The 18,884-nt window shown below is 36.1% G+C and overlaps 1 protein-coding gene across 1 annotated transcript; it reads right to left on the reverse strand.

The window, feature by feature from the left end:
- Positions 1–563: 563 nt before the first annotated feature.
- LOC141914853 (thyroid transcription factor 1-like) lies at positions 564–3,731 on the reverse strand. The gene is made up of 2 exons (XM_074806177.1): positions 3,395–3,731; positions 564–1,501 (listed from the first exon to the last, which is right to left on the reverse strand). Exons 1-2 carry the CDS (start codon positions 3,729–3,731, stop codon positions 825–827), a joined length of 1,014 nt encoding a protein of 337 aa, XP_074662278.1. The 3' UTR covers positions 564–824.
- Between the last annotated feature and the right edge of the window lie 15,153 nt (positions 3,732–18,884).

An 18,884-nucleotide genomic window follows, 5' to 3' on the forward strand; every position in this document is an offset into this window, starting at 1 on the left:
TATACTTTCTACACGATCACTGAGAACCTAATGTATTGTAGTTAACCTTGAGTACTGGCTCTAGATATTGCGAATAGGTAACAAAATACAGAACGTAATCACTATACGATTGTAACAAGTTTGATTTGTTTTCATCGGGCCAGCTCAATAGAGGGAATGAATTATTGCTATTAAAACTGACTAAATTAATAATTTCATCACTGATTGTCCGCTCTCTTGATTTGGCGTGGATATACGATATAAACGGTACTTTGTATTTGCCGATTGGTTTACGTACCTTATTACATGTGAACCAGTTAATACTGCAATTTTGCGAAAGATGTGCTTCAATATTTTTCTGATGATCCATCTGAGGTAAAGATTTCTGTCTCAGAGATCTTGGGTAAACTTTTTCTAATTATTCACATAACCTTAATATTCGAAGAAAGAAATGTCTCTTTTTTCTTATTTTTAAAGTGTCGTACGTTCAGAAAGAAAGTTCACGAACACTGTCTGAATATGTAGTTTGTTTTTAACACACATCCTTGGTTATCTTTCTTCTCACGCTCTTCACGTCGATCGCAATTTTTGAATTGTCAGAATCTCATTATGAAGAGGTATATATTTGAATACATCACCGAAGATCCCCGCGCTCACTTTTCCGTCGCACGACCGATGATATGAAATTGCAAGCGAGTACGAAATATTTCAAAAATGTTCAGACGATGCTATAATGACTATATCTCGTAGTACGATGTATTTTGGCAATATAGGTTAACTCGTTTAGTTGCACAGTTTCCCCGTTATTCCCGATCGAATCGTCTTCTCGGGACTTGGAATTAGCGTTACCAAGTTCGCCCGTTCAGTAGGTAAGACGACGTTGACATATTATTCGCGTTCACCGAAGAGCTAGTCGGATAACTTTCGTATTTGATAGTGTTTAAATTTGGTACATTGGTCAGATTTTGAGACGTTCCATGCGACGACATGGTAACATTAACAGATCCGTTCGTGTTATCATGTCTATTAGCGCTGTGAGCTTGTTGTTGCTGCGAACTCACTGTTTGTCCCGTTTGTCCGGTCTGACCGTTCGACTGAGAATCAGCGCCCGTGCACGGTTTCCCGTCCTTTACCAAGACGGGCACGGCTACTCTTCGAGGTGACGGTTGGCACGAGTTATTGATAGTTTGCGAGTCCATCTTTTCCTTATCTTTCTGCTGGCGTTTACACTTATAACGGTGGTTTTGGAACCATATTTTGACCTGGGTAGGAGTAAGATTAATCATGCTGGCTAGGTGCTCCCGTTCCGGCGCCGACAGGTACTTTTGCTGCTTGAAACGCCTTTCGAGTTCATAAACTTGTGCTTGAGTAAACAAAACACGTCTTTTCCTTCGTTGGGTTAAAGGAAATTGCATTCCAGGATGCTTATTGTGGTCTAGGCCACCGAGTCCCATGTTCATATTCATACTTGATGACATTCCCGACATCGAACCGCATGAATTCGGTCCCATGAGTCTTGAAACTGAAAATAGAAAATCGACACAATCTTACAATATGCCCATGTATAGACCTTGAGGAAAAAATGTCACCTTTATTCTGAAAATATGGGTAAAAATATAAACAACGGGCAGCTGTTTATGGCGTCGATAATTTTTTATCATTATGATATATCAGCAACATATGCGCTATGAAAAAATAACAGCGACATTAAACAGTTATTTCATGGTTTAGATATCTATTGATGAGTAAGCTATGAATAATTGAAAATCATGAAAATAAAGGCCATCAGAATTAAAACGGGTCCCCAATAATCGAGCGGGTTGCGGGTAGTTTAACGTAAGTAATTCTTATTTGAACAAGCGTCGATAATCCAAGTAAAATAAATGACTAAAAGGTCTCTAACTTCACCACAATTCACATCAAATATTAGATTTGAATGAATTAATAATATTTGTACAAAGCGCGTATTCAGGCATTAAGAGCTATTTCATTACGAATCGTACACGCAGTTAAAGGAGATCGGCAATATTTATGAAGGATTTGAAATTAGATTTTGACTGGAATTAGATTCCGAAAAAAAAATTTGATCCATCTTGCATTTCGGTAAGAATAAGTACGCAATTGATCCGGGAGTTGTCCAAAACTATATCAAAATGGTGAAAATTGAATCCGATAAACAAGGTCTACGATAAGCTATACATAAGGAGTGATTGCACCGAGAAACACGGTTTCCTGATCGCTAAAATAAATAGTAGCAATAATTGTCTTTAAAATTCGATTATATCGCGTGAACCTGTCACCGATAACAGTTCAGATATTGTCTGATCGAACTGTATGTTGACATCTGACGACATTACACGTGAAAAATTAGATAAATCACTCGCTTCCATTTTGCGCCGGCTGAATGAAATGAAATAAATTTCGCCCCGTATTCATTTATGAAAGCAGTTTTATTGGCCTGTATTTATCTAGCAGATAGTCGAGGCTCCGCGAAAATGTTTGTAATAACATTGGCGTCTCGGGCGTCAAGTCGCCGAGAGAATCCTAGACAATTTACTCTTTATCTGCTCGTGATAGCATAACCTCAATTTCGAATCACATTATCGAGATAAAATTGCGTTTAAATCTTAAAATTCTATCATTCTATCCTGGTCTCAATGCTGACACGATTGTAATCTATAGATAAATTCTCAATTAATAAGAAAGTCAGGTATATGTATTATGAATTATTGCATAAATAGATAGAGATTTCATATGATATAACATATATACATTTAGTATCTACGAGTTGGAACGACTCAACATTTACTAATGCGTACAGCTATAAGCGCTTGAATTAAATTATTTAGCCGCGGTAGAAATACACATAATTCGACACGTAATTATGAATATGCCGTTTGAGATAATTATTTTCTTATCTTCGAATTTAATTGTGAAATATTCAATATCGATTGAACTAGAATCGCGGATCGAATTGGGTCAAAATTTCTTTTCGATAAGTTGAGTAGGGGAGTTGACATGAATAACGGGCTTTCAGAGGCAGCTAGACGCAAAAATGTGAGTCAAAAAACCTAAGTGTATATCTATACACTCCTAGAGCCCGATATACTACAGAGTATATAGTTTTATAAAGGTGAATACTGGCTGAAGTATCATCCACCCACACAGAACTGCTCTCCACTAAGTGCCCGTCCCAACATCTCTATAAGAGTTCACGTTTCAATCGAAATATGGACCACTTCATTACCACCGCGGTAAACATAGTTTCCATAGATGTCCAATTTCATTACAAGTAAACGAAAATTGAAGTTGCTAGAAGTTGCTCTATTACCTAATCTAGATCCAATTCGCGCATAGTTCTTAAACACGTATTAAGTCCGTATTAGCTACCTGCAAAAAATACGATTATACTTACTTGCAAATCTCGGGTCCGGATTGGCTCCGTACCAACTCGAGGTGCTGTGACGACTCGGGTCTCCATAATGACTTAATTCTGATCCGTTGCAATACTGAGTAGGAAAGGACGGCGTATGATGGGTAAGCTGCGGCACATAATTGTGATACGGACTGGCGGTCACTGGAACACTCATGCTACCCATACTGGTCATGCTGCTCGGTTGATGAGGTGGACTACGATACGGGGCAAGCGGCGGGATGCTTGCCTCAATTGATGTCTTCTTGTAAGCTTCTTCGATCGGACTCAAGATATCGCTGACTGAAAATGGAGTAGTGTGTTTAGGGCTCAATGACATCGTCCAAGTTAAAATGAAAAATCCTTGTGTTGATAATACCCTTATATATGATGCACCGCCTAGTTATGTCACAAACTCTACAATGAGTCCTTCTGGGTTTCCCGGCTGTTTTCTATATTCAACTCATTCTAGCAAATGAGAGCGCTCCATTATACCCGCGCATGCGCATTCTATTGAACAAGTCCGCCGGCGGTAGGAGGGTCTATCTAATAACAGGTTAGGCTCCATTGCTCGCTCCCGAACTCAATTTAGAGCGCGCGACGGGTATTTCAAATTTAATAAAATCGAGCAAAACTGCAAAAACCTACCTTGTTCTGAATGCGTCGAATAATCCATGTTTTCGGGATCTTCTTTCCAAAGAAACCAGTCAAAAATGGAAGTTATCGGGCAACTGAATGAATATTTCTAGACGAATAAATGTATGTTGATCGACATCCGACGAGTTCACTCAATCTATAATAAAGGCGGAGCTGATCGTAATAAATTTAGATCAATGGAACTACGATGCACGTCGGCGCGTCGACGTGAGGACACGGTCAGGTTTTGAGTGACATGTCGGCATATTAATTCCGACCTAATAATGGTCGTCAAATCGTCTTCGTTTTCGACGTTGTATTTGCTGTTGAGATAGAGCGGTCAGACAGTCACATGCTCCGCAACTGTCGCGGATCAGCCGTCAACTTTCGACGATGTCGATGTTTTGAGTTATCGTGTTTTGAACTATCTGAACATGACGAAAGGTTTAGCAAAAATAAATATTAATTTTGATTTCGTTTCTTCAAGTTCTCTATTCGGATACAGAAACAAAGAGACACAGACTACTTATTAACTTCATGGCAATTTGTCTATAGTGGCATAATCAATTAAGAATGAAATGAGATTTTTTTTCAACAATTAGTATCAATTTAAAGATTCCACACGTCGCTTGTTAGTGCTAACGCACGGCCATGTTGGCCCTATCTGTCAATCATGATCATATAGACCAAATAATCCATTTCACGCTACAGAAGAATAAGACGGCCATAAGATTTCCAGTCCATTTTGTGGTCTTTAGTAAATTAAACTTGTGTTAAATTGGGACTTTATTCAATTGGGTTCTGGTCGGCCATTGTCGTGCAAAATGGGGAGATACATGGCCCTTGAAAGAAACGTAGATTGACTATTGTCACTCGTTTGACATCGCGAAGGAGCTAGCGACAATAATTCCCGGCTTTTTTCGAATATAAAAGCTTACTGTGAATATATAATGTACTTGGGGGGTTGGCAATTTTATATCATGTATTAATTGATGTTTATAGAAACCTATACCTCAAAAAAGACGTACGCATATTTCCAGACAAGTGAAATGCGTGCACAGATTATCATTCAAATCAAGATATTAACTTTTTATATGTTCATCTCGACAATAAAGGTAAACTTCATCTTTAGATAGATCTTACTCCGACCATTTTCATAAAATACAATATTTTTACTTGTGGTGACGAAAAAGCATAAAGCTTCAATTGTGCTTAATTTACGTACATCTTTCATCGAATATATTCCACGTACATTTTGCGCGTTCACTACTTACAAAAGCGAGCTATCTGACATTCTAGTTTCGAACATCGAGTTTTATAGGCACCTAAGATTAAATGTTAAAGAGCCAAATTAAGCAATTTAGCAAATATAAATATTGAATTTGTCGAGACGCGTGTTTATTTCAAGAACCGGTTCTATCGAGGTTTATGCTTTCCTATTTAACCGGGGCCGAGCGTTTCTGAAACCCAATAACTAAATCCTCTAAATCACTACTGTAGAAGATTGTCGGGGCGGAGAAAATAAATTACTAAAGGGTTCTTTCATCTTCTCGAATCACCGGGCACAATGGTATAATAAGTGGATTTACACTGAGTGAATGGAGCTTTGTAAAGCGAACGTATAATTTAAATTCAAATAGTGTGTAGGATTCTATCAATTTTATCATAATTACTTATTCTGACACTTCAGTCAAATCTAGTGTCCGCGAATGAGGTTTACATGTATATGTATCATCAAGATGATTTTGTCCACAGCAAAATTATTGTATTACGAAAGTATTTAGTATTCTCTCACGAGAAAGGTAAAAAAACAACATCATAACCTCGTCGTCAGAAGCATACTAATCGCAATATGTTAGAAACATAGTTATCGCAATATTTTGAATCTTTTGAATTGATATGTTATTTTCTAGCCAGGCACGGATTGCTCCGATTTCTAGCGATCAGTCGTGGATATTTTACCCATAGGAGAATTGATTTATACTTCGAAAACATTCGTGCAAAAATATTCAATAATTGACCATACGAGTTTCGGTATTCCTGTTACTTCCTTTTTTGTAATTTACATATATGTTTCAAAAATCAATGCGCCCATATTATTATTCTTGTGATTACGATTCAAAAAATTTCAATAATTTTCAATATTCATTAAGTTAGCTATAATGCCGCGCATCAGGGTATTTTAAATAACATTTCCATATTTTGCCGTATATAGATATTTAATCACATGTAATATATCGTATACCTTTTTATTATGGTGAAAATTCAAGAAGAATATATGTAATATTTCCAAGCAAATGATAATGATGAGAATAGATGGTTGAATTTTCTAGAAATTTAAGTGAATATTTTAGGAAATATTTCGTCATTTGAATCTGATATTTGAAAAGACCTATCCTTCTATGTATAGATATCTAAGGCATATTATTAGCACCAGCTTTTTTATTTCTAATAAAAGGATTTATTACATATAACGAATATTATCAATCTACGTGCAAGTGTTATTTTTTTGCTAACAATTTTGAGAATATATCCAGTAATTTAAGGCATGAAATAAACTGACTATTTAATGGAAATAAACGATCGGCATCATTTGAATTATTATTGGCAGAAAATGTCCGCTTTAGTTTGATATTGATGTAACAACCAAACTGACAAGTATAGAGTGAATGTTTGGAAAAACATCATAATTATGATCACCATTTAAATACGATGTTTTAACAAATATATCATTATGGATTGAAAGCAATATCAAGTGAGATTATTGTCATTGTTATTGTTAATATTAGGCCAATTAATCACGGGGAAAATGAATCTTGTATTTTGAAAGACACGGCACGACCAGTGGAGTGGGGTACGAAATTTACACCCAAAGTGTTAGCAAAATGTCCGTTGTTTTTCTTTGCGCGCAATTAACCTTATGATATTCGAGATGTCAAGAAAATCACGTAATTTTCGAATTAAGCGTGAAAAGGGGTACTTGTAGGAATAATGTAATTTCAAAGGATTATTGCAATTTTCTGATAGAAATATCAAAGTTACTCATGCACCACGCAACCGAATACTGAATTTCAAAATTTCTATTAGAATTCTATTGCGCCTACAAATATCATTTCGATTAACCTTTCCTCTTTGTTTTGTGCTTATTTTAGCTAAATCGAGCTCATAATTTCCTTATCGGGATACTAGTAGTGGTGGAAATAATGATAATGATTCTAAAATTTCATTTGTTATAGACGATGAAAGTTTGGCTATACTCGCGAAAGAGCCGTAAATTATACGACGAAAGAAATGTATTAACAAGATTCAAAAGAAGTAAAAGTATCCAAATAATTAATCTATAAGTAGATATTATGTAGTAATTATAGTAATAATTATAGTAATAATTCATCTATCAAATGTTCATTAAATGTAAGATATTTGCGCGCGTGCGGTTTGGCTGCTAATCCTTTTATATTTCAGGAAGATAATTCTGCGCTTAATCTTGGAATTCGGTGCTATGAAATAAGATACTAGATTTATATGTGACAATATGAAAATAAACAACTTTAAATGATTTAGAAATTATTTTGGGAAGTGCAAAACGTATAGTTACGTTTTCATCTAAAGAAATGCATGGGAATACCAATTCCTGCTATAATATAGTTATTTGGCTTCGGTATGTTATATCTGATGGATATTCCATTCTTGTATTTATGCGCGGTAGGAGGAATTCATCTGAAGCCTTTTAAAATTGATTGATTCAAGCGTTTGTTTCCGCTGAAATGGAGTATCATCGGGCGTTGCCTATTAGGTATATGCTTTTCATAATAACATATTTAGATTAAATAATTTTTATCTTTACATTTGTGGTAGAGATATACCGCTTCTGCGTTCGGTTTTTATTGTTTTTCTAAATTCTTTCCGCACAATAAAAGGTTTAATTAGAATGTTGTTGGAAGCAATGAAAATTGAAACTCATTTCATTATTGAGTGATACGTGATCTTTGTTGTTTATCTATTTCTGGTCCGTGTCAAATGCTGATCGCTGAGAGAAAAATGCCGATAGAAAAATGAAAAATGAAAAATAGCAAGCAGAATTCGATAACGCGAATTATATAATTGTATCGAATTATCAGATACTAACCAAATAATGAGATTTCTATTATCCGTCGGTCAGGCTTCAATGCCTCGGGGTTAATTTCTGCGCAAAAATATCTCATCGGCGCCCCCTTTCAATTTTTTTTAGAACTAATTAGTTCTTCCCGTGACCGCTGAGGGCGCCGCTTCCAACGCTTGACGGGAGCGAGTTCAATAATGATTTTACAAAACGACACAAATATTTCTTTCAGTAAGCATGTGTAAAAAACTACATTTAACGAATCTTATTTAAAACCGTGTAATTTATCAAACTGTTGAAATCAATTAACCTATTCATTTAATCTTCTGATTTATAGCTTTCATCAGCGATTTCATCACAAAGGCGCAGTTTTTGATGAAACATAATTTCAAGGAAATTCAATGTATAACTTTTTCACAAAATCGTGTCATAAAACAAAGTTATTTCTCCAACTCAGTTGACTGCGACATGTTATTGAACATATTATTTTATCGCAACAAACCTCAACAAAACCACTTGAAATATGCGCTACCTGTATAAATCTATACTGTAGTGGTTTACGAGATTTCTTAAAATTGAATTTAATCTTATTTTCCACCAAATAAATGAATACACATTTTACCATCAAAACGAGCCGTGACTAAATTAATCGCCAGACAGTCGTTTCTAATGCGAGTCGTTCGCCCCCTATCTACTCGTCTAGTCAATACTCTTCTGGTCGCTCCACATCAATTATTGGTTGCTCACAATCTCACTGTCATTTCTAAATTTAGTAGTCAAATTTTTATATCTGATGACCTCATTATTCATGCATTTTTTCATAAGTTTGTAATCACGAGTGAATAAACTGCCATTTTACTCGGACTCATCACCCTAAACCGTCCATCCATTATAATTGTAAAATAAACGGTTATTCTCCATCCGTGTAGAATCAATTTGATTTTCATTCATCATAAAAACGCTAACCCAATTCCAGAGGGATAAGATTTGATTCTAGAGTAAAAACATTGGAAATTAATAAATTTCAACTCGGACACAAACCTAACCAAGAAATATAGAATTGGGTCCTGCAGTCCATGGTCGATATCTAAGATGTATTTTTAAAATCGATCAGTGTATCAACTGAAATTACATCTTAACCACGGTGTAGAAACACTGCTTGATTAACATCAATTTCTTCGTACAATAAACAATCATCGGGAAGGTCAGAATTGAGTAAATGTAGCTGCAAGAACTTGTAATCTTAGGAAAAAAGTCACGATATGTTCGCAATTTAGTCGCTAGAAAAGAGGGTATATAATCATCATCTGTTTTCCCGAATCAATTTCCTCGCTCGAGGAAATTGCTTTTCTTTGAGCTATATGATATTTTCCTGAACTTACAAACGTTATTAACATAATAACGGCGTGAACTTCGATATGTACATTAATACAGCGTATTAACGAATGACACGGTTGTGTGTCGGTGTGTGTAATCTGCTAATGCCGTTCTATCTCCTGTGATGTTTAGGTGAAAAAAACCGCGTTAAGTCAATACGATATATACGTAATTTTAAATCATATGTACAATGTTTATTTCGTCAAAGTGTTAACATTTGTATGAAAATTATTGCAGAACAAAATCATTAATATAGATGGCGTTACGATTTTTTTTTACAATACAGTAGCTTAATTGATGAAGAAATTATCTTGATAAGTAACACTAGGAGCTATCTTCTACGCCTAAACATCCCTAACAAATATTTTCTAATAGTAGTTGACCTGCAAATAGACCACGAGCGTAGAAGCTCTACAAATTTGAAAATATTTGGATTACGAGTATAGTATCTTGGTAAAAGGTCTAAAAAGAGTTAATGGAGATCAGGGGAGGATCTATAAGCCTACCGCTCTTGCCACTCGAACGGTACTTCACAAAATTCACAAAATTTTGTAAATTTTGTAAATTCTAGGATCTTTCCTTTTTCTTTGCTGTGTCACAGTCTTCTTTGATATATCGGTTATCCAAATCACATAATGAATATCATGAAGCGAGAGAATGATTATTCCACGCGTCCGCATTTAAACGAAGTCCTACGGTTTCTGGGGGGGGGGGGGACCCCGGACCGCCCTCAAGAGATTTGTTCCTGCGACGCCATGATGGCAGTTAGTAAGTTTCTATGCACAGAATTTGAATCTGCAGTGCAGGTTGGAAATATTTAACAAGAAAATGCTATGTTAAGAAAATGGCCGATATGATTACTGGTAGGTATAGGATCGCGTAAAACGAATTAGACTAATGTGTTAAACAACAGGAATCGCTAGAATTCCCCTTCTTTCAATCCACACATCTTACTACAAATCATGGGTACAAGAATAGCTTACATGTTCTTTTATGACACTGAAAGTTGTTCTAAAGTTTTGAATATATCGGGTAGAGAATTCCGTACCATCGGTCTAGTAACATTCTCAGGAAGAGGAACAATAGATATACACCGCTCGCAGGTGTGATAAGATGGCTGAACTGAAATCGAATCAGCCGTTATTTTCGCATCGTCAGGCGTGGAAGATGTTAAATTAATTAACCGTAGGGTAGAATTCAATCCCGGACTACGTTAACGCCACGCGTTTAGCGGTCAGGAATATCCTACGGTTCGTGGCGGGGTTTTGTCGAAAAAACCCGTTTTCAACTATTCCCTTTTCTGTCATAATACACCGAGCTGGACGCTCCCAGTTTTTACAACGCATCAACGTTATTGACAATGTTTGTAATTCAATATCAACTCAGATCTCTTTCGCCTTTTCACGGCAAAACACGCGACGTGTTAGTTGTGTAGGCGAGCTGGCGGAAATTAATGAAAATCCAGTTAACAACCGAGATGCCGGCATAATTAATTAACTATTCACATCTTTCATCAAATAGATGATTTCGCGTCCTTTAAAAGTGGCCGATTGTCTCATCATTAGTTTAAGTGCCAAACGATAAATAATGTTACGCGTACAAATAATGATAATCGATTCCGCAGCTCACTTTTTGTGATTCGTCGACCCATCGCGATTATTTTTGAATCAATTTGTCTATCGTTTTATTCAAGCATTGGTTATTGGCTAAGGATGAAAATGAAACTTCGTTCGAAAATACGAGAGAAATTCCGCAATAATTCAGCCAAAGACGTAAAGAGTAAATGGTTTATATATTTGAGCAACGATCGGCCAAAGACTATCAGATTAGCCTCATCAGACGTACAGATTCGGTTCGCCTGATGATATCTAAGTCTTTAGCCGAAACGTTGCTCGAATATACAAACCCTTTAATCAAGAACTTTACATCTTTGATTGAATTATTGTAAAATTTCGTGTAGTGAGTGATCTTACACGGATTGTATCTTCCCGACTTAATATTTTATTCGAAAACATTTTTAAAGGGATGATGAATTTTGTACCTTGTATATAATATATACATTATCTTATAGATTATACATTCATTTGATCATTTTTCCGAATTCATCCTGTTAGTATTCCGTCGTCCTATTGTAAATTGGGTCGTTTAGAATAACACAAGATGAAATATATAGAATCATTATAAACCGATGAGACGGTTATTGATATGCTCGACGACCAATATGCTGAGGATGTCACGTGAAGGGCTGTATCTGTTTTAATGTTATATTCAATAATGTTGCATATTTAAGGAAATGTGCTTTGAACTATATTAATATTACTTTATCATTACCCTGAAAGCAATTCAATCAAATCGTGTTTGCTGTACCAAAAACAATCACTTAGTTGATAAATCGTTGGCGGCAATGTATTGAAAATGTTACTTTTCATGTTCATCAAGTGTGTATTGAATGTCTATTACAGTCTTTTATCATCACACTTTCTGATAATTGTTTCACATGCAGCATTCCAAATGTATTCATTGTTTTGTCTCCGTTTTTCGCCGTATCGTCTTTCACGCTTCTCTTCCTCAAAGTGATGAATGAACATTTGAAAAAGAACCACGGGTCACAACGTCTATCGGCATCAGAACAACCTAGTATGAGTTTTTGTTTTGATCTTCCTAATCTGATGTTTCACAAGTTGAAGTCAGTCACTCGCTCCTACAGCATCAGTGTGCGGAAAGACTTTCGACACGGTATACTATGATCCTCATTTCATAATAAGAGACATTTTCACGATTTTTGTGATAAGCAAATTAATGAAAAAGATATAAAGAGAATCCCACAGAATTCCATCCCAAGAAAGATGATCCATGAAGATAACTATTGGGTTATAGGCGAAACGTGGTATCAATAAATCATTAGCTGAAAGGAAACTTTTCGGACTTTTCGTGTTTCATTAATGGATATTAATGAAACAGAATTGAAAAACACAAAATTTACATCAAGATATATATATTCATTTCTTTAAGAATCTTAAGATTTTATTTTCATTTGATACACATATAAACAGGTTGAGCAACTGTACGACGATTGTATATTACAAATATATAGTTGATCAAGCCCCATGATAAGGCACCAATTCAAAGAGTATATCTATATATGAATACATTCACAAACGACACCGCAGTGCTGCATCAAGTATTTCGCAAGTAAATACAACATAAGAAAATAGCAGAAAATTAAATAAAAACAAAACATGCGTTTTTGGCGATCTGAAATGTTTCCCGAGGTTTTTCCCGGGGTGAAATGCTTCTAATCGTCAAAAGAGAAAGGAATGTCGCGGAAATCACGGCTGAAACCTGACATTTTCAGTGGTTAAATTAGTGAATGGATCTTGTAGTGATACAACTCATCTTTTTTTCAAACTATTGTTTCTCCCATCAGAATGAATTCGTGTTCGACAAAGGATTTCAGAGAAAATACCACAACATATTCACATTCAAAACAGATGGTCGGTTGATCTTTTCACTATTCCGCAATTTACACCGGGTTAAAAGCTGAGCAATTATTCTGTTTGATTGCGTGGGAAAACTGCGCAGAAGCAAAGCTACTGGGTGGTAGAGGACAGAATGTCTGTTTTGGCGTTTCTACACTAGACGGCGCTGTATACGGTTTCTGATCGATCGTTGTTTTTGAAGTATTGGCGCCCCCTATTTGATCTCGTTCCCGTCGTTCGCGAGCTCGCCGATTTTGAAACCAGATTTTCACCTGAAAATGATAACAAGAAAATGGTAAATTGTAAGTTTATTGACGCCTTGAACATTATTTTTGAATATTGACGACAAATAATATGATATATATCATATAATATCAATGATCAATAAAGTTATTATGGATTTGAATATATCAATAATTGAATTGAATTGGTCGGCAACCAGTCCAACCCGATATATCGATGACATAGTGCACATCCTCTCAAAACCAATCATTAAACAATCATTCGACATTAAACAATCATTAAAATCATAATAAGATAGGAGTTATGAAAATGTATAGAATCACAGAATTAACGCTAAAATTCACTATTGCAATTTTCATTTTTAAACGCCCATATCGATGATGTAGTAGTAGACATCAACTCGCCAAGAACAGGTATCAATGTATATAAACGTTATTGTAACGGTTTCTACAGTTTAAAAAAGATTCATAATGCAAAAATAACGAATTGTAACGATCTATTATGCTCGAATCATTTTCATAATATTGATCCGACTATAAGTGAACCAGTTGAGTCAGCGCACACATCTTGCGGAAAACCGTTAAAGTTTCACCGGGCTCGATGAGACGAGAAGATACACAATATCCGTGTAAGAAGATAACAAGAGAAATCCCACAATAAGTTCAGCCAAAACGAGAAACTTGAATAGAAGAGTTATATATATTTGCGCAACGTTTCGGCTAAAGACTATTAGCCATCATCAGGCGTACTGAGTATCATCATCAGTACGCCTGATGATGGCTAATAGTCTTTAGCCGAAACGTTGCGCAAATATATATAACTCTTCTATTCAAGTTTCTCGTTTTGGCTGAACTTATTGTGGGATTTCTCTTGTTTTGTTCACCGGGCTCAGCTACTTAGTTCAAATCGATTTCCCGTGTTGAATGAAATCTATTAAAAACTATTCTTATTCACTGCACGAAAGTAAAAATAAGTGGATATTTTTGACAAAATCGTCGTCGGTATTTCTACGCATCGATAAGAATATTAGTGGGTTATTCTTTTCGCATAAATAATGAATTCTGGAATCATCTCGTATCATAACAGTTCCGATGATACTAGACTTCCGCACAGGAGTTATATTTAAGAACGAAGATCGCGGTAATTGAACATCAGGAAATCAGATAACGTTGTCGTTCGAAGATACGGAATAACTGAACAAAGGCGAATGAATACAGACCGGGATGACGTAATGAAGGACACCATTATTGGTATATTGAAAAACTACTAGCACGTTCGTAATATCCGATTTATATTAATAAACACAATTGGAAGTAAACATTTACAAAAATAAACGAGAATCTATTTATGTCGATAAGAATTTGTCGCCCATTATATAAGCCGAGACTGTTGGCTAGGAAGATTGGAAAACGAGAATGGGTGATTTTTTTAAACCTGACGCGTGCCACCTTGTCGAAATGCTCCGGGTGAAAAACGCTTTGACGAATGAAGTCTATTCAAGCAGTGAAAGAAGTTACGACCACTTAATTCGCGCTTACCGGATTACCTCCAGGCGCGTGTCTTGTAAAATATGAGAATTAAGTTTCTCGCCGGAAACTCCCCGATATACTGTTTACTCTCGTGTAAGGACAGATCGAAATAAAGGTTGGAGTAAGGTCTGAATGGGTAGTTAGATTCAAGATAACACATGTTTAGATTGGATTAGAGAAAAAAAACTCATCGAGTAAACAAAGTAATCATTTCATGCCAAATTGATGCTCCATCTATTTATAGATAAGTAAAAAAACAATCAGGATAATCTAAATAATCGTACTCATATAAATGTCTATATTTCACGATTACTTTCTTGTTTTTCTGTGTTCAGAAACATTACCATCGGCAGGGAAAGCAGTATTCACCGAGTTGATGATATTATTCAATTAATATGTTTACTTCGTGCGATCCCAGGGGCCCCGGATGAGGAGGGAACGCGATTTAGACACTATTCAAATGCATCTCCTTCCGCAAATAGTTTAAGATAATATCCCGAGGATTCAGAATACGATTTTCTTTATCTCAAAATTCTAAGAGCAAGAGCAAAGGATGAACCTTATAGAACAAATCACTATACTGGTATCTTTTTATACTTACTGGTATCAGTAGCTTTCAGGAAGTTTAATTGAAAATCAAGTCGCTAGACAACCAAAATATTCTTAAGCAGAAAAAGGACAATCTCATCGGAACATGAGACGTGGGATTGATTTTACTAATCTAATTTCGAAGAGTTCAATCCATCCAATATTAGATATAAAATACTTACTCTGGTTTCTGTCAGGTCCAACGTGGCTGATAAACTGGCTACATCCATACTACTGAGATATCGAGTTTGGTGAAATTTGTTTTCTAGACTGCTGACTTGATGTTGAGTGAACGGTACTCGCGGATTGCGGCCGAGTTTGCGTTTTTTCTGTCCACCGCCATCTTTCTTTTTCTGACCTGATTGACAAAAATGGAGAAAAAAAATCTATTATCAATGATGCATTAGATAAGAATTAAGGAATTAAGGCACGAACGAGGGAATGAAATATATTGAAACATTCTTCCGTTATTTAAGCCGTGAAGACGGAGAAACTGTAAACGACCCGAATCTGCTGATTGATGATCAAGAGATAATTGACTTACAGAATCCACATAATCCACTAGGTTTTCGTGATATTCTGACCTCGTATCAGCTATTCGATGATTTTAAGTATCACACATAAGATTTATAGAGAAGGTTTCAAGAAATACTTTACTTGGTAGTACCTTTCTCAGTGAGGTGAAAAAATCTAATTTTATCCCCCAATAATCCAAGCATCTATACATTCATTAATTTGATGAATACAACATCATCAATCTGATAAAATGAATTGGAAAATTCTTTCTACAGATGTTTAAGACACGTAAATTGCTTCTTGGGTTTACGTACCTATATATGACACGATATTTGTAATATATGAAACGCCCATTTTAAAATCGAGGTAACGTTTCGATATGATACAAGTATCATTGCTTTGATGAATTAAGATTATCATTATCAAATCAACTACGAGGTACAAGCAAAACACGCCTGGTAAGCTAATTAGTTCATCGCGAATAGCTATTGTCATTATGTGGGATTCACATAGCAATTCATTTGTTTGCAATTAGTGTCATGAACGCCGTGGTAATTTGGGTTAATAATGAAGTTTTCATCAATTTTGACAGACACAATAATTCATGTTTTCCCGTCGCGGTGTCGGATTTCCGTGTTGTTCGGATAGCCGGACTATAATCTGCGCCCGGGACGCCCGTAGGCCAGTGTTGCCGTCACCCTTGGTTTGGTTAACTCGGTAACAACGCAGCTAGAAACGACAGCGACTCAATCTTGTGGAGCGAATTTTATTTTTCAGATAATTTGCAGAGGAGGCACTGTTCTATTGAAGAGGAGTGCTTATGATACGCATATCACGCAGTACTTTTTTAATGAAATAAGTAAAAGCTTTATAGAATTACTTTATCAATGTTGTGCGTCAGATTTTGCCAGCTACGTAATCATCAACAGGATGTGCCGACCACAACGACATTGAAACTATATTAGAGTGTTTCATCAAACACGTTCGCTAATATACTCAAAAATACAATTAATTAGCTTCCAATTTGAGAGTTACTGCGCTTGAGAAACGTGATATCAATTCACTAATTCGTCATTGTTTGAAAGCATTTCGGCTTCAGTTTATATAAGAGACGCGACGTGTCCGCGTCAAGCAAAGCTATTAAAATCTATGATTTCAAAGTGAAACGCATTAATACAATCACGTCCGTCCATTAATACGATTCGATTATGGGCGCGCGCGTGTTTTGTGACCAAACACCTGCTTATGGGAGTCATGTTCAAATTAAACAAATTGATTCTTATCACTGCCAGTGTGATGGGCATAATAATTTGATAAAAGTCGATGATAAAATCGTCGTCGATTGGCTCATGAAAACCGAAATATGTGCACGATTGAGAAAATGCGATTGTCGTATCAATAAAATGGCGTTTATGAGGTGAAACTACACAAAAATGATATTGGAATTAGCGCCAAGAAATACATTGATAGCAACGTTTCACTGAACATGAATGAAATTGCATTTGAATTAAGGTTTGAACAGGAATCGAATTTCCCAACTATATACTTCGATTTAAACAAAAAATTCTGTAAATGCCCATCACGCAAATATGTACATTTCCGTTTTCAAAATCAAACCCCCGTTTCGATCCCGGCTGGTGTGCTGGGTTTGTAAGAGACACCAAATATAAAGAAAATAATCAAACGAAATCTACCAATCAAACAAATAACAGCGTCAGTCCCTATATTCTAAGATCAAAACAACTTTTCGAATCTAAATTTTTCTTCTGCATGGTTTTGTTTTGTTTTGATTGATTAAGTTTGATTCTGCGACCTAGTTTAACCAATTTCTAGTTCAGGGCAGCTTTCATTTAGTTGAAGACAAGTTCGTTTGTCGGCAAAAATCCTTCTCAACTCGAGGAGTAATAACGAACCATCTGGTCCAGCTGAGATTCAACGATAAGTACTCATAACTAAGTATTGTGTAAAAACTGCCTCTGGGTTCGAAATGTGGACAGATTTCGCGAGGGTGTTTACCCCGAAGACAGCCGTCTCAGTCCACGTGTCCCACAACTAGGGGCCTGTTGATCCCCGTCAGAGGACCTGCTGTATTCACGCTGTGGCAGAAACTACCTTTGTCACAAATCCAGATAAATTAAAAGCTAAGTAATTGATAATTATCAACGGTGATTCGAATTGTGGCGACATATGTTGTCGAAACTGAAGTCAGACTCCAGAAACCAAATCGGAAGTCAGTTTGTTGCCCGGATGAACGAATAGATCGAGACCAAGAAGATCAATGTCGCACCAGGGGGCGCGTTTTATTCAATCAAGGCTACTTAAGATTATGGTGGGTTTTTTGAAATTGAGCGACCGCACTGATCAATAGAAAAAAAGAAATTTTAATCACGAAATGAAGGGTCCGCTCACTGTTACGCCTTCTAATTACACAAAATCAATTCTTGCGCGAAAGTTAAGGAGAAATTAATCCTTCAATCAATTTAGAATGATCTTGCTGCGAATAGATTTGAATAGCAAGCGTAGACCTTTGGAGCATTAAGACATTTGCAATCACGTTCAATGGTTTTTTTGAAATACGATTTGATCTTATTTTATTACTATGTCATTCTTTTGAAAACTACATTAACCAACAAAACTGAAAAGGTTACCGAGATGTTTGTGGTTTTGGTGCTAGTTGAACAGGCGTAACTTGGAATCTAAGGGCAGCTATCAGAGGAACTTTGGTGGCCTTAAAACGAATCGAATTGAAACTGGGCTGGAATCCTTTAGCCTTCCATTCACTAGTGATGCAACTCGCCCCCAAATAAGAATAAGCCTGGTCTCGAAAAGTATGTGTCTGTTAAGGCCGGTCAGTCAGACTAAATTTGATACTGCATGGAATCCGATCTGCATCTGGCTATTAATAGATTCGGTAAAACTTTGTTTCCATGATCGCATCTTCACATATTGTCCACTTGCACCTGTGGTGACCATGACTCGTGAACTATCAACTCGTATTTGATTTCAAAGCGGACAAATTTCCGTTT

This window comes from Tubulanus polymorphus, chromosome 1 (genome assembly GCF_964204645.1).
Source record: "Tubulanus polymorphus chromosome 1, tnTubPoly1.2, whole genome shotgun sequence".
In the NCBI taxonomy this organism is placed as follows: domain Eukaryota; kingdom Metazoa; phylum Nemertea; class Palaeonemertea; order Tubulaniformes; family Tubulanidae; genus Tubulanus; species Tubulanus polymorphus.

Bases quoted from the DNA above. Each gene is read 5' to 3' on its own strand.
- LOC141914853 (XM_074806177.1), bottom strand. From the start codon at position 3,731: ATGTCATTGAGCCCTAAACACACTACTCCATTTTCAGTCAGCGATATC. The intron at 1,502-3,394 runs GTAAGTATAATC...TTCTATTTTCAG, and splicing joins TCCGGACCCGAGATTTGCAA to TTTCAAGACTCATGGGACCG.